Genomic DNA, 17856 nt, shown 5'->3' with positions numbered 1-17856 from the left:
AGCAGCAATCACACAGGCAGCAGAACAGTCAGGTCAGAGGGCACTTTGCAAAAATACAAACACAATGAAAAGCTTCATGTTCACGGGAATAAAATGTCACTGGTTATGCTCTGTACATTGTGGTGTTGTGAGGGTGCCCAGGATGAGGTGAGAGAGGAGAATCTGACTCCAAGTTCTCAGAAGGCTGATATCTCTATTCTATTCTATTCTATTCTATTCTATTCTATTCTATTCTATTCTATTCTATTCTATTCTATTCTATTCTATTCTATTCTATTCTATTCTATTCTATTCTATTCTAAAACTATACTACAGAAAGAGAGAGGATACATCTAAGGGCTAGAAAAGAATGATAATAAAAGCTCATGATTGACTCCTCAGAGTCTGACACAGCTGATGGGGATTGGTCATTAATTAAAAACAATTCACATGGAACCAATCAAAGATGCAGCTGTTGGTAAATGATCTCCAGACCGCATTCCCAAACAATAATCAGGTAATTATTGTTTTCATTCTTTTCTGAGACTTCTGATTCTTCCCAGGAGAAGCAATCCTGGCAAAGGGATTTTTCAGAAAATACCATGGTGACAGTACATTTACAGGCATGAGCCAGACTGTGCCTGATCTTTAGGAAAATGGATTAAATATTCCTCAGGAAAATCTTTAAATCTTTGGATAGAGCAGCAGCCTTCCTGCAACATCACTTTGGGCTGCAAGGGGCTCTCTGTGCTCTCCAAATGTCAAGTGAATCAGACTGAAAAAGCCATTTTCTTTCTCTTCCAAGCTTTCTATTCTCTGAATTTCATACCAGATGTAGGGATGGATTTCTTACACAGGGAGGCACCAGACGAGTTTGGCAGGGCTGAGTGACTCTTTCGTGAGCCTTGTTCTGACATGGCTGCCAAGAAATCAGAAGAATGGCAAAGTTCTTCTCATCTGCCAGTCAGGAAGATGGTAACCAGCTTAGACAATCTTCCTTGGTATCCAAGAAGTTGGACACAAAGCCCTGCAATGCATCCAGCTTCGCTGTTCATCCCCAAAGATGTCATTCTCTGAAAGCACAGTGTGTCCCACAAATAATTCAGCACCTCTGCTGAAGTATATGTTCAGGTAAGGAGGGAAAAAAAAATCCCCAAAAATAGTCTGGATTTATTTTACAATCCATAAAAGCTATGTGGGGTTCAAGACTGAAACTTTAAATCCTCAATTATTTTGTCACAGATGAAAGGCTCATTAGGGATTCTTCTCAATCCACACCATCAGACAAAAATTCAGGAAATATTTGGCATCCTCACATCTTCAGAGACCAGACGCTCAAGAGTTTCTGTTGCACAACAAATAATGGTTGTAATCTTCATTTTGGCACTGGCACCAAAACAACTCTTAGCCCTGAAGCTCCAAGGAGGGAAGAAAAGAGATTTAATTCTCCTGTTTGAGCAAACCTCAGTGCTGTGACCTCAGGTTACCTGGGCTGGTCAGCCAGTTGAAACAAAGCTCCCCTGCACATTTCACCTCCTAAAGGAGGTCATGAGCCTGGCAGAATAATGCCAAATTCCCTCCCTTAACTGCAATCCCTGAATGACAGCATCCTAATTCTCCCTTTCTGATGGAAGGGCTCAGCATCTCTCCCTGCCTAGAGCTCATCAAGCTCTAATTGCAAAGCAATCATTGACTCCTCTGTACTTCACAGAGCAGCTGGGAGGATCTTCCACCTCCTTCCATCTGACAAAGAGCATTCAGCAACTTGACAAGGACTTTCTCAGGATGACCTTGTGTTCCCCAGCCTGGGATTTTTTAAGTGACTGACTTCATTTGTGTAATAAAATTTTTCCTTCTCCATATGGATCTTAACTAGAAAGGCAAATTTGAGGCTCCTTGATGTCTATCTTCTTTATTCCTCACTGTTGTTATAGAAACCAGCTTTTTCTCAGGAAGAGAAGGGGAAACTTGAAACCAAACTTGCCATGTTCACATTCTATTTTAAGCAAACTAAAGCTGAATTTTTTCCTCTCAGAATGACCATGCATTTCTTTATATTCCACCTTCTGAGGATGCTCCTGCTCCACTGGTAACACCAGACATGATCTTTAACTTGCTGGGAAGTGAAGCACCTACTCTTTGAACTGAAAGGTTTTATCAGTCTTTAAAGAAGGAAAAGTCCAAAATACTGCAAGAAATTCTATGAACAACTGAAGATGCCTAAATCCACTCTTCAGTGAGATCATCCTGAATGAACTGGGAGCCCTCCCTGCCAAGAAAACAGATTTAAAACCAAAGCCAGGATGGAAATTTCTAGTATTTCCCTTAATGTTTCTCCTAAGAAGGATGGAGGGATAGACCTAAGACAAGAGTTTTGAAGACAGTAAGATTACAGGGGTAACAAAGGGGAAAAGCCCAGTTTCAATAATCTTTGGATCACAACAATGGAATAACAAGCCCTTAAACAAATGAGGTTTCACAAGTCCTGTGCTGGGTGCACATCACAGAGACAACAGCACTGTGGCAGTTGTAATAAAATTAACATTCATGCAAGTGAGAAATGCTGGATATGGAGCAGGAGCACAGAGCAGATGGCTCTGGAGAACTTGGGATGAACAAACAATCTAGGGAAGAGTGTTTGAAAGAAAGTAACAACTGTGGGAAATGTTACAGAGGAATTACACTGATTGTTAAAAACAAATGATTGCCCCTGGAGAGATAGAGACACCCTCAGCAGCAGATAACGTGCTCATAGCAAACATAAATATCCAATATTTTCATAAAATATATTCTTCATAATATTTCTTCTGAGCACAGGAGACCTTGGAAGGCCCCAGGCATAAGAGAATAGAACACAAAGCATTATTATGATCAGATTTCTCTTTTGCTCGCTGAATTGTAAGGCACTAAAATCAATTCCACACATTATAATAAATTACAGAACCTCAGGTGAGAGAAATTTTAACTGGGCATGTGAAAGAAATCTAGCTAAAGCTAAAAGTGCATAATGAGGATTTGCAAACCAAAGATAAAATATTAACTAGCTTGAAATGTTGCTGATTTCCATATTATACACAGGAACTGTGGCTCCAAAAGGCAGGAAGCATGGAAGCCAAGAGGCAGAGCAAAACTGCTAAATGCATATATCTGGGTACAGACTGAAGTCAACTGCAATGATACCAGAGGCTCTGAAAACATCACAGGGCTGCTCAGAACTCCAATTCCTTCATGTAGTTTCCACACTTTGGTTTATATATAAATATCCCATGGTTCATGTCAGAAAGGAAAAAGGGAAATTAAAATCCAGCACAAGAGGGTGAAACATGTAATATCCAGTGTTACCTGTGTGTACCTGCCATTTAACAGGACCACACACTCTAAATAGTAATATTTAACAACAGGTGATATGGAAATGATTATGGGATGTCGTTGGTAGGTGAGCAAAAGATGCCAACACGTGTGTGCCACCTCTCCAGGTGACAGGGAATACACAGCAGAGCTAGGAAGTGAATTCCCAGAGCAGAGTGAGCGGCCACAAACACTCCAGAGGTTCTTACACTGCATGTGCTGAGCCATGACCCAGTTGTGGAGCAGCCTGTAGTTTTCCACTGAGCCTTTCACCATTTCCACCAGCAAGTCATAGGCAGCAGCCCTGGAGGAGTGGGACTTGCACTTGGGCTGCTGTCTGTCCTTCAGACTGGGCAGCAAGAACAGGAGGTTGAAGATGTCCCTCAGAAACTCCTGGAAAACATGAAATTGGCACATTGAGCAGCCTGAATGTATTCTTAAAACATGAACCATACATCAACAATTTTCTAGGAAATTCTGTTGACTTTCTGGACCTCTATCATGCAGAACTTTCTGACCTGAATACAAGTTCTGAATCACAAATTCCAACAATTTATACTGCATAAAGTGCACTGTAACCACATTATAGTCTAAAGAGGAACATACCAGTTGGAAAAGAATCACAAAATATGACTGGTTTTATGATTGATAACCTGACAAACAAGACATGGATTTTCAGTAACTTTTAAGGACTAGTTTCTCAAGTTTTTCTTAAGCTTTCCATACATTCAAGCTACATAAACCTGACCTTTGTATTCCTCTGTTTTAATTTCCACATCCTCCTCTACCACTGCATTCTGTGAATTGAATTCTTACTCTCATTTAATCTGCAAGCTCTCCCTAAGTTAAATACACTTATCCAGTAGAACAACAGAGGCAGTCTGTTCAAATGCTGTCAGCAGTGTCACATTTGGACAATCAAACCTTCAGGGCTGTTTTATAACAACAGAATAAACAGCCAAGATATAAACAACATCATTAGACACCAGGGCCTACTTTTCAGCTGAAAAGGCCCAATAATAAGTTCTGTAGAGCCTAGAGAAAAATCAATCTAAAATTGTTTTTACACACAATTTGCCTTTTTTATGACAATGCAGTTCTTAAAGATAAAATAAATAGTTTTAATAGAAATAAAATAGTTTTAATATAAATAAATAGCTAATACAGATAGTTTTAATAGAAATAAAATAGTTTTAATATAAATAAATAGCTAATACAGATAAATAGTTTTAATAGAAATAAAATAGTTTTAATATAAATAAATAGCTAATACAAATAAATAGTTTTAATAGAAATAAAATAGTTTTAATATAAATAAATAGCTAATACAGATAAATAGTTTTAATAGAAATAAAATAGTTTTAATAGAAATAAATAGCTAATACAGATAAATAGTTTTAATAGAAATAAAATAGTTTTTTAGCAAACTTCCCCTGCTTCAGCACTTTTGCACCTTAGAGGTGGAATGTAATAATCTTGTAACAGATCTCTGCCACTGCACAGGGGTTGTTACTTTTAGATCAGACTGCCCAGGATCTGGTCAAAATTAGCTGTTGTTAAGGACTTCAACCAGTAAATGCTGATCAATAGAAAAAAACATTTAAAGACAAGAAATGAAAATAAATAAAACTTCAGGGATGGAAGAATCTACCCTGGAATTACATAGAAAGGGAAGGAACTGTATGTGCTGCTTGTTAATAAAGGAATATGTGTGGGCTTGCCCATCATCCTAAGGCTAGAAATATGACAAACTTCCATATATTGACCCCTGCAATCAAAATGTGGTGAAAAAGGCCCAGTTTTGATGTCTCAGTGGTGCTGCAGGGTCCTGCTCACCTGGCCCTCGCGGGAGAATTTGAAGGGTGGTTTGTGCTTGATGACGCTGGTGGCGAGGCGCAGCAGCCCTGTGAGCCCATCGTCCTCGATGTTCCCGTCCTGGTGGTCCAGGATCTCCCTGCTGGAGATGCACACACAGGCAGAGAAGGTGTCACACACATCTTTTATGGAAAATCCTTCCTTTAGGATTTTTTTCTCCTGAGAAGCTGAGAGGCCTCAGGAACAAACTGTAAGCAATGGTTATCTGCTGCTGTGGAATGCAACAGGTGCATCTGGGATTGGTCTCGTGTGGTTGTTTCTAATTAATGGCCAATCACAGCCCAGCTGGCTTGGACTGTCTGGTCAGTCACAAGCCTTTATCATCATTCCTCTTCTATTCTTAGCCAGCCTTCTGATGAAATCCTTCCTTCTATTCCTTTAGTATAGTTTTAATATAATATATATCATTAAATAATAAATCAAGCCTTCTGAAACATGGAGTCAGATCCTCATCTCTCCCCTCAACCTGAGACCCCTGTGAACACCACCACAAGAAGGGATGTCACAGCTCTGCCCCACTGACAAGGCACCCAGTGAACATGGCAAACAATGGCTCATAAAGGGGAGGGTACAATCTTCAACCCATCAGGAGAAATGGGGGTGGAACACAAGGTGGGGAATACAAGGTGCATAAACCAATGAAGGATTTCAAGGGAGGAGAACAGCTTGGGATAGGAAGGGTTAACAACTGGATGGGTGTCAGGATCTTTGGCTTGTCAGAGTGACCCTGACAAAAGTTAGAAAGTCTCTTTTCCCAGCCCAGCACTTGAAGAAGGAGCCAGAGCTCTTCAGTTCCCATTCTCAAGGCTGGTTATTGTTCCTTATCTATAAAACATTTTCTCCTGCCCTGCTGAGGTCTGTCCAGCAGGACAGACAGAGGCACTGTGCCTGCCCCTGGGGTGGGGTTATGTCTTTATACTAAAAACTACCTGTACAATGTTTGCAATTACTCTCCAATACCCATCACCCATGTTAGACAGTGAGCTTCTACTCTAAACCAATCTGCAAGTGCCAACATCACAGCAGAAGATGGAGGCCAAGAAGAAGAAGAAGAAGAAAGGCTGGACACACCCAGTTCCCTCCATCGTGCCCCCTGAATCCCCTGAATACCAGAAACCCTAAAATCTACTTTTCACCCTGTGATAACTTCACTATAGTTCTACCTAAACTGTTGTGGCTTGCTGATCTTCATGTGAGGCTGGTAATTTGCTCCACGGGTCACAATCAAACCCACAGGTGTTCTGGGCTCTGTGCCAGGGTCTCTGAGCCCCTGGCAGGGGTCCTGGCCCTCCTGGACAGCCAGAGGGATGTCCTGGGCTCCCACAGATAGGGGGGAAGGAAGGGGGTTTGAAACCTGGCAAGGAAGTAGCTGAGTAACAAACAGATAAACGACCTGGCTCAATTAAATAACAAAGGCACGGCTGTGTCACTCTAAAAACAGGGGGAGAAAAACACAGAGAGACTACAAAACCACAAATCAAACTAAAAAACACACTCCAACAACAAGGGACATTGCTGGGGGTTAGGCTCACCTCCTAATGCAGTCAGCAAGGTGTCTGGCCAGAGCATCCAAATCAAGTAGGGTTGTCTGATTGAAAAGAAAGAAAATGGAACACAAATGGGGAAGAATTATGGACTTCTTTTGGAGGAAATGTTATTACTGCACACAGAAAAACAGAGATAATTAAAACTCATTTTCAGGCATGCTCTCAGGTAAGTTTTCTGATTTATGCTAAGTGGCTGTTAACTGAATTTAACTCTTTCAGCTTTAATCAAATACTTGATTAGCTCCTCTTTGGAACACACTGGAATTATCAACAGTGTAATTATCACAGATAATTACACTATTCTCATGTCTGTGACTTTCAACTAAGTTCACCTTGTGTGTTATAACAATCCCCTTTCTTACTCTACAGAGGCACTACCTGAAACTTCCAAGAGCTACTAAGTACAGAGTAAACTGGGAGATGGAAAACATCCAAGAGCTCCTCACAGTCCACCAAATCTTAAGAACAAATGTCTGAAGACACAAATTAAAAGCAATAAACATTGGTATGAATGCAAGGCAAACCTACCTGACTCGCATCTTTGACGTGAATGTTATCAATCAGTTTGCACAGCAGCCAAAAATACTCCTTACAACCAGGTCTCAGCACAGCTTCCTCTTCATAATCCTCTATCTGTGGAGAGAAATTGCTTTTGTTCTGAAGTAGAACACAAAATAACTCTATTAAAAAGGCACAGTAACTGTGTTACAAGAGAATTACTTTCTTCAAGCCTCTAAGGTAAGTACAAGAACAATGTATTTCACAATGGTAACAGTGTATGCTCTGTTTTTCTTCTGCAATATTTATTAATTCCCTTGAAAAATTGTCAGGATGATCTGCCAGACCTGTAAAAGATTTGTAGAATAGTGTGGAGTTCATCCCACCCACTGCAAACCACAAAAACATTCAGGATTAGACTGGACAAAACATGAAAAATGTGGGTTGATTTCAATTGGTAAATACATCTCTAATTTTAAACTCTCCTAAAAAGCAGATAAATATTTAAAAATCTTCTGTAGATTGTTTTAATTTAACTCTTTTAAAACCTGTGTACATGGACACTGAAATTTGAAAACAAGAGCACTTCCCAAAAGCTGTGCTGCATTTCTCCAGGCACAGCCAAGCTGTAAATTACTGCAGTGTCACAGTTTAACCATTTTTGGAAAGTTTCTGGAAACATCTAAACCAGAAGCCTTCATATCTCTGTGTATCTGAAACAGTATGTCAGACCCAACAATAATGTGCTACCATGTTTAGTTTTTATATTTTATATGTTTATATTATATTATAAAATATATTATATTATATATAATATATTGTTATGGACTTAAATCCTTAACAATATATAATATAACATAACATAAAATAACAATGAACCAATATTTTGTTATCTTATATATAGTATTAAATTATTATATGTTATATTAATTTTTATATTTTTATATTTTACTTTTTAGTATTAATTTTAAATTTTTTACTTTTGAATAATAATTTAATTTTTTTTTTTACTTTTTATATTGATTTTAAAATTTTTCCTTTTTTAATATGAATTTTAAATTCATCTTTGAGAAAGTCTTGTCAGTTCTTAAATTCTTACCCTAATTGGTTTCAGAGCTTGAGCATCAGGGAGAAATTTTAGCAAGGTTGATGCAGCCAGCAGCAGAAAGGAGCGGTTGATGGAGTCTCCCCCATCCAGGCCAGAGAGAGACAATTTGTACAAACCATTGCAGGACTCGTGGCGAACTGCAGTCTAGGAAAAATCAGGAAATTGCATCATTACACACATTCTTTGGAAGATTTTTTCTTTTGTATGTTTTTCTTTCATAGGTATAGAAATTCCTCTCATAATATCCAAGAGGTTATCAGGGTTGAATGTGTCCTTCTAAAGCAGGGATTACAAATAATGTGCATTTCAACTGCTTACAGAAAAATGCAAATTATACTACTCTAATTAAAAAGATCATTTCTTTGTGTCCTGTGTCTCAAGTTATGTATTTTCCATGGGAATGATTACAGGGACTAGAATAGAAAATATCACATCAGGCAAATCAAGGAAATCTACGTGAATCCTGAATTTACCCTTACTCTTTCATAAGTACTAATTAATTTAATTTCTCTAGAAAAACGATTTTCTTCTTCATTTTATTAATAAAAATATCCACATTGTAATCAAGCTTTGGAAGTTTGCACTCTCATTTCCAGGGATTTTAAATGGAGCCAGCCTGTAAGATTTTTCTGTGCTTGAGTAATAAAACAACAGATAAGAATTATTACACCATGTCCCCCTTGCACCTTTAAGCAATCACCAATAAATAAAAAAAAAAATCTACTGTGAATATAACTGATGCAATTTTTAAGCCTTTATTCCATTTAAGCCTATAGACCATCTTCAGTCTAGCTTTAGTAAAAAATCAGTCTAGCTTTGGTAAAAATTTGGTCTAGCTTTAGTAAAAAATGTCATCACCAATCTTTGGTCGTGACAAAGATTTTGGTATCAATTCTCATTCACCTCATTTTGTGATTCTAATTATAGAAAAATAAATAGTAAAAAAATAAATCTAGTAATGTAAAAAAACATAATGGGGGAAGTACACTTCAGTTAATTCAAGTCAGGTGGGATCACCCAGAAATTTCAACAAATTACTCAGAAATTTCAACGAATGGCAATGAAAAAATGACCTTCAAACAAAAGCCAAGGAGAAAGGTGAGAGTTTATAACCTGGTTTGTCACTGAGCACAGAGCCAGCTTCCAATGATCACTTCTCACCCAGCACTGCAAGGAACTGAAGCAGATCCTGCCACTTGGAGCAGAAACCACAAGTCTTGGATTGAATGGCAAGCCAAAGGTAATGACACTAATTAGGAATGCACCAAGCTCCCCATTCCATACCTCTGGAATAAGCAGGGTGAGTTTCTTGAGCCAGTCTTGCAAATGGTCACTGTCAGCCAGGCTGGATTTCACCAAGGAGCAGCAGTGAGCCCAGCTCACCAAGAGCCACATGGAATAGTGAGTGACTGCAGGAGAGAGAAACCCCACATGGAATAGTGAGTGAGTGACTGCAGGAGAGAGAAACCCCACATGGAACAGTGAGTGAGTGACTGCAGGAGAGAGAAACCCCACATGGAATAGTGAGTGAGTGACTGCAGGAGAGAGAAACCCCACATGGAATAGTGAGTGACTGCAGGAGAGAAACCCCACATGGAACAGTGAGTGACTGCAGGAGAGAGAAACCCCACATGGAACAGTGAGTGACTGCAGGAGAGAAACCCCACATGGAACAGTGAGTGAGTGACTGCAGGAGAGAGAAACCCCACATGGAACAGTGAGTGAGTGACTGCAGGAGAGAGAAACCCCACATGGAACAGTGAGTGACTGCAGGAGGAGACAAACCCCACATGGAACAGTGAGTGAGTGACTGCAGGAGAGAGAAATCCACATGGAACAGTGAGTGACTGCAGGAGAGAGAAACCCCACATGGAACAGTGAGTGAGTGACTGCAGGAGAGAGAAACCCCACATGGAACAGTGAGTGAGTGACTGCAGGAGAGAGAAACCCCACATGGAACAGTGAGTGAGTGACTGCAGGAGAGAGAAACCCCACATGGAATAGTGAGTGAGTGACTGCAGGAGAGAGAAACCCCACATGGAATAGTGAGTGAGTGACTGCAGGAGAGACAAACCCCACATGGAATAGTGAGTGAGTGACTGCAGGAGAGAGAAACCCCACATGGAACAGTGAGTGACTGCAGGAGAGAGAAACCCCACATGGAACAGTGAGTGAGTGACTGCAGGAGAGAGAAACCCCACATGGAACAGTGAGTGACTGCAGGAGGAGACAAACCCCACATGGAATAGTGAGTGAGTGACTGCAGGAGGAGACAAACCCCACATGGAACAGTGAGTGACTGCAGGAGGAGACAAACCCCACATGGAACAGTGAGTGAGTGACTGCAGGAGGAGACAAACCCCACTGTAAGCCATGCCTGTCTAGAGTCAAACATACACTTAACAAATCTGTTAGCTCCTTACACCTGACACCCAGCACTTATTTCCCTCCTAGCTGTGCACTGCACACCATTTATCAAGGTAACTCCAGCACCCAAACTGTGAGCTTCAGCAGGAGAACAGACTGGCTGCAGCTCTTCAGATACTTGAGAGTGCAGCTCCCAAGAGACCCTTACTCACAGTTCCTTAAGGTTTCCTGTTTCATGGACATCACTCTCATCATCCCACACTGCTGCCACTGCCATCAGGTGACCAATGCAGGCAGCCAAATTCAGAGCTGCCCTTGAAGGCTGAGCACAGTGACAGAATTGCAGCCTTTTACTCTGATTTGCCTTTGACTTATCGCACCTGCCAGTTCTAAAGGGTGTAAGCACAGCAAAGGCTTCCTGGGCAGAAGGGCTGCACACCCAAAATGACATTTATTTCAGTAACAGGCAAGACAAAACCTCTCCTGGCACTTAGGATACAAAAAAACTCAGGAGTTTTATCAATATGCTGATTAAATACTGACCACTGTACTAATGATGACCATCCAATTAGATTAAAATTAACAGTGAGGGGCACAGTCCTTTCCTAAATCTCTACTTCTTGAGCTGTGAGCTGGTGCTTTGCATCACATCTGCACATTTATTTCCTGTTTTGTACTCATTTCTGTGGCTACATTTGCGTTGCCTCAAACAAAAGTTCCATTGCAATCACCTTGCAGCCCCAAACAACTTTGGAAATTCTTAGGTAGTGCCTTTGTAATGAAATTAGAATGAGAATTTTGCAGTGCTTCAGACTCCATCCAGTGCCACCTTTCCTCTGGTAAAAAGGCCAGGATGCTTTCCAGGACTACACCCCGTTTTCTGAAGGAATTATCAACAGAGAAACCATTCTTCATCTTTGATTATTTAGGAGAGAGACTGCCAGCAGCAGGAGCCCGAGCACAGACCCATCAAATGAATGGCAGCAATTTCTGGGGCCAATATCTACTGGGATTTATTCCCTGTAAACAAGGCCTGAACACCCAATGACAGATGTGTCCAGGGGTGCCCAGAACAGCTTTTTATGGAATAGGACCCCACCTGTCTTGCCAATGAAGCTTTTCCTCATGGCAGAATAAAGAAAGCTGCTCTTGGAATAAGGTCTAATTTTAATTTTTCAGGTGCAATCAGAGTTTATTCCTGGTAGCCCCCTCACCTTCTACCTAACTTCCACCTGAATTTCCTATTTTCTTCTTTGCAAAGTGTTACATTTCCACAGGATCCTGCCTGCATACCTGTGCCATTGGTTATTTATGCAGGATAAAGTGCTGGATGGGATTTGTCTCAATTTGCTGTTCTCCTCATTGATGCAACCTGAGCTGAAAATTCTCACATAGAATTTCTGCCAGAAGCCCAAGAAGAAGTGTTTTGGCAAGAGGGAAGCAGCTGAAAAACTCACTGAGCAGAAGATGCTTCTAACCACTGCCCCAGCTTCACTCCCAAAATAGAACTGAATCTCCCCCCTTCCTGGTCTTAAATGAAGTTTGGGGATGAGGGGTGGGAGCAGGAATGGGGGAAAATCCAGATGGGATTTAGCCTGGAAAGAGGATTGGATTGGGAAAATCTCAGTGAGGTTTCAGCCAGAAAAAGGAGCAGGAAAAACCCAGACAGGAATTCTCTGGAATGCTTAAATGGGAAAACCCAGACCCGGATTTCACCTGGAATTAGGACTGAAGGAAAACTGGACTGGATTTCTCCTGGGAAGCGGCTCAGGGAAAAACCTGAACCAGATTTCACAGAAAATCCAGACTGGGGAAAAAACCTGGACTGGATTTCACTCAGAAACCAGGGGTATTTCCTTGGAGTAAAACGATTTTCCATCTTTCTAATGGTGGAATAAACCCAAATAATGAATTATTATCAATTTGCCATCCCTGTTACTAGCTCCTGACACAGCTGTTTTGCAGCACTGACCTTCATGCCTTGACCTGTGATCAGACTGAGCCTTCAACACCCTGATGGGAAGAAGAGAAAATAATTTGAATTTTATCACACAGCACATAACAGATTATACTCAGAAATACAAGTACACACAATTCACAACACAGTTACTCTTAAGTAACCACTTGGAAAATCTTAATTCATCTTAAAAGGATTCATTGCTTGCAGTATTCAAAATTAGCAACAATAACAAAACTATAGAAACCTTCAAATCACCCCCATAAAGCTTTACTGACTACAAGATTAAAAGCCAAGGAGAAGTACCCACAGCCCCTTCTTTATTTTATCCAAGCCAGAGATGTCAGAGCTAAGAACTGACCCATACAGAGGAAATCTAGTTTTCTTCATAAAGGAACCACACTCTGAATAAACATTTCCAAACTTTAAATGTTTCTATTTATTTACTTCCATTCTTATTAATTACAATAAAAGGTTATGAAACCAAAAATATAGCATATATACTTAAATATTTTTCCTGCAACTCAACTAGAGGTGAAAGTTAAGCACACTTGCAGACTGGAAATGTTCTGAATGCCCTTAACAATCTTTTAAAAATATAGTAAAGCAACTATCCATCACTTGGAATCAATTCTACAAAAACCTGACCTCCCCAGCATCACTCTGCCTGCCACAATGCAGCCTTACACAGAATTGCTTTTCCCAGGATGAAAAGGCAACAGGACCAAAATCTCCAATAGGTCAGATTTTGCCTTCAGTATCAGCAGGGTGGGAAAAATAAGTCAAAACTGACAGACAACTAAGCAACATGAAAGTGAATTTATTTTAATTTCTCCTTTATGCTGCCTTGAAATTAAGAATGCTCTGGAGAAAACAAAGAAGGGATTTTGGTGGCACTGACATATTTTATGAAAAATCCTTTTGTTTGGATTTTTTCTCCTGAGAAGCTGAGAGGCCTCAGAAATGAAATGTAAGCAATGGTTATCTGCTGCTGTGGAGTGCAACAGGTGCATCTGGGATTGGCCTCATGTGGTTGTTTCTAATTAATGGCCAATCACAGTCCAGCTGGCTCAGACTCTCTGAGAGTCACAAGATTTTATTATTCCATTCCTTTCAAGCCTTCTGATGAAATCCTTTCTTCTATTCTTTTAGTATAGTTTTAGTCTATCATTTTCTTTTAATATAATATATATCATAAAATAATAAAAGAGCCTTCTGAAACATGGAGTCAGGATTCTCATCTCTTCCCTCCTCCTGGGACCCCTGAGCACACCACCACATTTGGTGACCCCGAGTGAGGACCATTCCCACATTCTGGCATGAGAATTGATGTGATTTATCATTTACACAGCCATGCCTTCCACCCTGAGCACAGAGTTCTCACCCCTCTCCTCTCTGCCACTGCAGGAGGTGACTAAGAAAAGGCAATCTCCAGCCTCTGGGGCTCAGTGTGTGATGTGGCTGGCAGAGGGAGCAGAGCTGGGAGAGCCCCGGGGTGGGTCCTGCAGGAAAGCAGCGATGGAAATGCGCACACTCATCAGCTTTATCACAAAAAGAAGAAGATTTGTACCTAGGTGCCAAGTTGTCATATGTATAAGCAACTGACATAAGTCGCTGAATCAAACTGGTTCCCTGGACAAGTACAAGAAACACCTTTAAAAATTGAAGTCGAAAGAAAAAAAAAAAAAAAGTTAATATAACAACAAGTTTTTGATCTGTTTTTTAATTATACACACTGTGTGAATCTAAATAAACCCACCTGTGCAGAGGAGGAAGGGCCAAAGGCAAATCACAGCATCTTCACAGTTAACAATTTACTGGCTTTATTAAAGCAGAGCTAAAATCCCACGTTTCACTGACTAGGTCTAGATGCTAAAATTTCATTTTCTAAAGAAGACAATTCAACTGAATAGGAAAATCAACCATTTATTCAATCCTTTTAGTAAAAACATGGTATTTTCTTAAAGCATAAACTACTCACAGCCTTTTAAAAACCTTAGGTTTGAGGAGACAGGGCTGAGGATGAGGTTGGGCACTTAAATTTTGCCTACCTCTCTGATCAACACATTTTACTGACTAACCACTCTCTTAAAATATTCATCTTGAGCCAATCTGACAGGCTACACAGAATTTTAAAATGCAAGTGTGAAGAAAATCTTAAAATACTTAAATATCAAATCCACAGCAATCAAAACTACTAATCAATTGACAACTAAAAATTTAAAACCAGTTAGAGAAAGCAACAGCACCATTTACATGTTCAAAATTTATAACATGTGCTAAGTTCCCTGTAGCCCTGGTGATTTAGGGATTTGTTTTGTCAAAAAAGGCTGATATTTATAGAATAGTTCAGGTCTTTCCAGGTATAACAAAGGGGAAGTTTGGCTCCAGCTCAGAGTTCAGACTTGCACTTTTTGGCAGTCACAGCTGGTCCTGTGCCCAAGAAAGTCAATTTACACTGAATGTTCCCCTGATGCCAAAATACCCCATGTGCTCAGCCTGCCTTAGGAAATCAGCATGCAGGAATCTGGCAGGAAGGTTTACAGCTGCAGGTAAGTTCACACTCCCTCAGACATCCCTAATAAAGTTATTTCAGTGTTTACTAAAGGAATCCAACATGGATTTAGCGAGGACAAGGGCAGCTCATGTTATAAACACAGGTTAATAATAATATGCTACTGTAAAAAAGGACTGATCAATTCAGGAAGCAAAATCTAAGAAACAGGGACAAAGCACTGGATTCTGAATTCCCAATTAATGTGTTCATCAATCACCAAAACCCATCTTTTGGTTGCCAGGTTTACAGCTATTCAAACACTTTTCTAGAGAACAAGCAAGAGATCAGTTATATTACTGAGATCAATTAGTACCACTAACTTTTCCACTCCGTGATTTTAGTACTAAAATAAGGACTTCACATTTACTCTTCTAGCAAAGGAGATGTTTCCTACAGCTCCTAGAACCTCTGTGTGTCTCCTACCTCTGTCAGCCTGGGGATATGAAGGCCCTTGACGTGGTCACTCGTGGTTTTCCTGGACTTGCCCGGCCACGTCCTTTTCCTGTGGCTCTCTGCTACCCCAGACCAGGCAAAGACATCATGGTAAGCCAGATCCAGATCTGAGGGGTCCACTGCAAACTGGCAGATCAGCTTCAGCAAGCAAGCAAGACAGTCCAGCTGCCACTGGGAAGGGGAAGGAAAAGAAATCTGTCACTGTCATATTTTCTGGAGAAATTCCCTTGCCCAGGGTTCTTCTCCCGGGAAGCTGAGAAGCCTCGGAGAAAAAGGAAAACAATATTATCTCATTTGCTTCTCCTGTGTTTTGCTGCTTTGGAATGTGGTTTGGAGATTGTTTGTCCAACAGGTGGTTGTTTCATTGGGCTCATGTGAATTGTTTTGACTTAATGACTGTGGTGGTGTTCACAGGGCTCCCAGGACAAGGGAAGAGATGAGAATCCTGACTCCATGTTTCAGAAGGCTGGTTTATTCTTTATAATACATATTATATGAAAAGAAAATGATATACTAAAACTATACTAAAAGAACAGAAGAAAGGATTTCATCAGAAGACTTGCAAGGAAGAGAAAGGAATGATAACAGAAGCTGGTGCCTCTGAGAGAGTCCGAGCCAGCTGACTGTGATTGGCCATTGATTAGAAACAACCAACATGCACCAATCACAGATGCACCTGCTGCATTCCACAGCAGCAGATAATTATTGGTTTTCTTTGCCTCTGAGGCCTCTAAGCTTCTCAGGAGAAAAATCCTCGCTAGCAAAAGGATTTTTTATAAAATATGTCCGTGACAAATGCCCAATCACAGTCAGGCTGTGTTGGGACTCTGGAAGGAGTCACGAGTTTTCATTATTAACTTTTAGCCTTCTGTCTGTATCCTTTCTGTATTCTTTAGTATAGTTTAGTATTCTTTAATATAATATAATAAAATAATAATTTAGCCTTCTAAAAACATGGAGTCAGATTCATCATTCCTCCCTTTGTCAGGGAACCCCACAAATACAAGAGAAATCTTCAATTTTGAGGGATTGATTTTATACATAATTCAATGCCTGTGATGGAATTTGCAACTGAAAACCTCAGCAAGGTATAAAGGAGAAAAAACTAGAAGTAACTTGAATGTAGCACAAATTAATGATAGAATAATAATGAAAAAGGTGATTATTAGTCATTCTTACAGAACATGTGCATTATTGACAAGTTCTTTATTAGCACCACAGCCACTATGCTAATTGTCTCACTGACAGCAAGGGAAAATGGTATTTCTTGGCCTCTTAGACAAGGGAAAGATAATTAACAGATTACTGCTAATAGACTGTGATAAATAATTTGCTACTAATAGACTGTGATAAATAATTCTCCAAATAGCAACCTTTCCTAAAATAAGCAGAAAAAATAGCAAAAATAAATAAATATTCCATTCTTGTTTGGCTACTTTTGGTTTCTTTAAAGAAGTATGATCTGTTATAGTAACACCAATGTAGTTGCAATCATTCCTGAGGAAGGAACCCAGATTTTTTCCCCTCTAAGGTTCCATGAGCTACCATTTTAAGTTCTACAATTTTAAGACCAGACAACCCTCCCCAAAATCCATAGAAAACCAAGAAGGGTGGTTTTAAAACATAAAAAAGCAGAAATATATGTATACTTTCTTTTTTAAAATAAGCTCTTCCAGGAATATAAAATATCCAAAAAAAAAAGATGCTACTACATAGAATCTGGTGGTTTCAATCACAGAATGGATCCATTTCACAACAGAAAAATAACTGTAACAAAGGCTCAAGGCATTAAAAGTCCTTACAAATATCAGGAATGTTCCTCTGGAAACAAAGGCAGAGTGAACACCTACCACAGTCCATGATTCCTGCTCCTTAGGCTCTAGGATTCCAGAATTGAAAATTTCCAGTAACTGTTGGAGCCCTCCAGCAGCAACAAACTGTAAGCATATGATGGAATCAATGTGAGGAAAAGCAGATACAGAAATACCATTAAGATCAGTTAGATACCAACCTAAGCTTTACAAATGAATAAATAAATTACAAACTATTCAGCTGGATATTTTATGAAAACAAATGAAATAATGGTACGTGGCTACCACAAATTTACAAGCCTGATAACACAGAAAAACTTGCAAATGTTATCCCTAAATTTGAGAGAAATGATTTT

The 17856-nt window shown here is 39.9% G+C and overlaps 1 protein-coding gene across 7 annotated transcripts in view; it reads right to left on the bottom strand.

The window, feature by feature from the left end:
- The window catches only part of USP34 (ubiquitin specific peptidase 34), a 119027-nt gene that overhangs the window by 33785 nt on the left and 67386 nt on the right, over positions 1 to 17856 (bottom strand). For 6 of the 7 annotated variants that reach the window (XM_036379635.2, XM_036379628.2, XM_036379632.2 and 3 more), the window contains exons 33-42: positions 17540 to 17626; positions 15660 to 15860; positions 14250 to 14332; positions 12695 to 12735; positions 9640 to 9764; positions 8347 to 8499; positions 7278 to 7382; positions 6735 to 6790; positions 5164 to 5284; positions 3537 to 3720 (exon numbers count right to left, since the gene is read on the bottom strand). In XM_036379635.2, the coding sequence (XP_036235528.1) occupies positions 3537 to 3720; positions 5164 to 5284; positions 6735 to 6790; positions 7278 to 7382; positions 8347 to 8499; positions 9640 to 9764; positions 12695 to 12735; positions 14250 to 14332; positions 15660 to 15860; positions 17540 to 17626 (1156 nt within the window). The remainder of the gene's footprint in view (positions 1 to 3536; positions 3721 to 5163; positions 5285 to 6734; positions 6791 to 7277; positions 7383 to 8346; positions 8500 to 9639; positions 9765 to 12694; positions 12736 to 14249; positions 14333 to 15659; positions 15861 to 17539; positions 17627 to 17856) is intronic. The other variant, XM_036379629.2, reaches the window with a different exon arrangement.

Source organism: Molothrus ater, chromosome 3 (genome assembly GCF_012460135.2).
Source record: "Molothrus ater isolate BHLD 08-10-18 breed brown headed cowbird chromosome 3, BPBGC_Mater_1.1, whole genome shotgun sequence".
In the NCBI taxonomy this organism is placed as follows: Eukaryota; Metazoa; Chordata; class Aves; order Passeriformes; family Icteridae; genus Molothrus; species Molothrus ater.
This window is presented reverse-complemented; position numbering and strand designations above follow the sequence as displayed.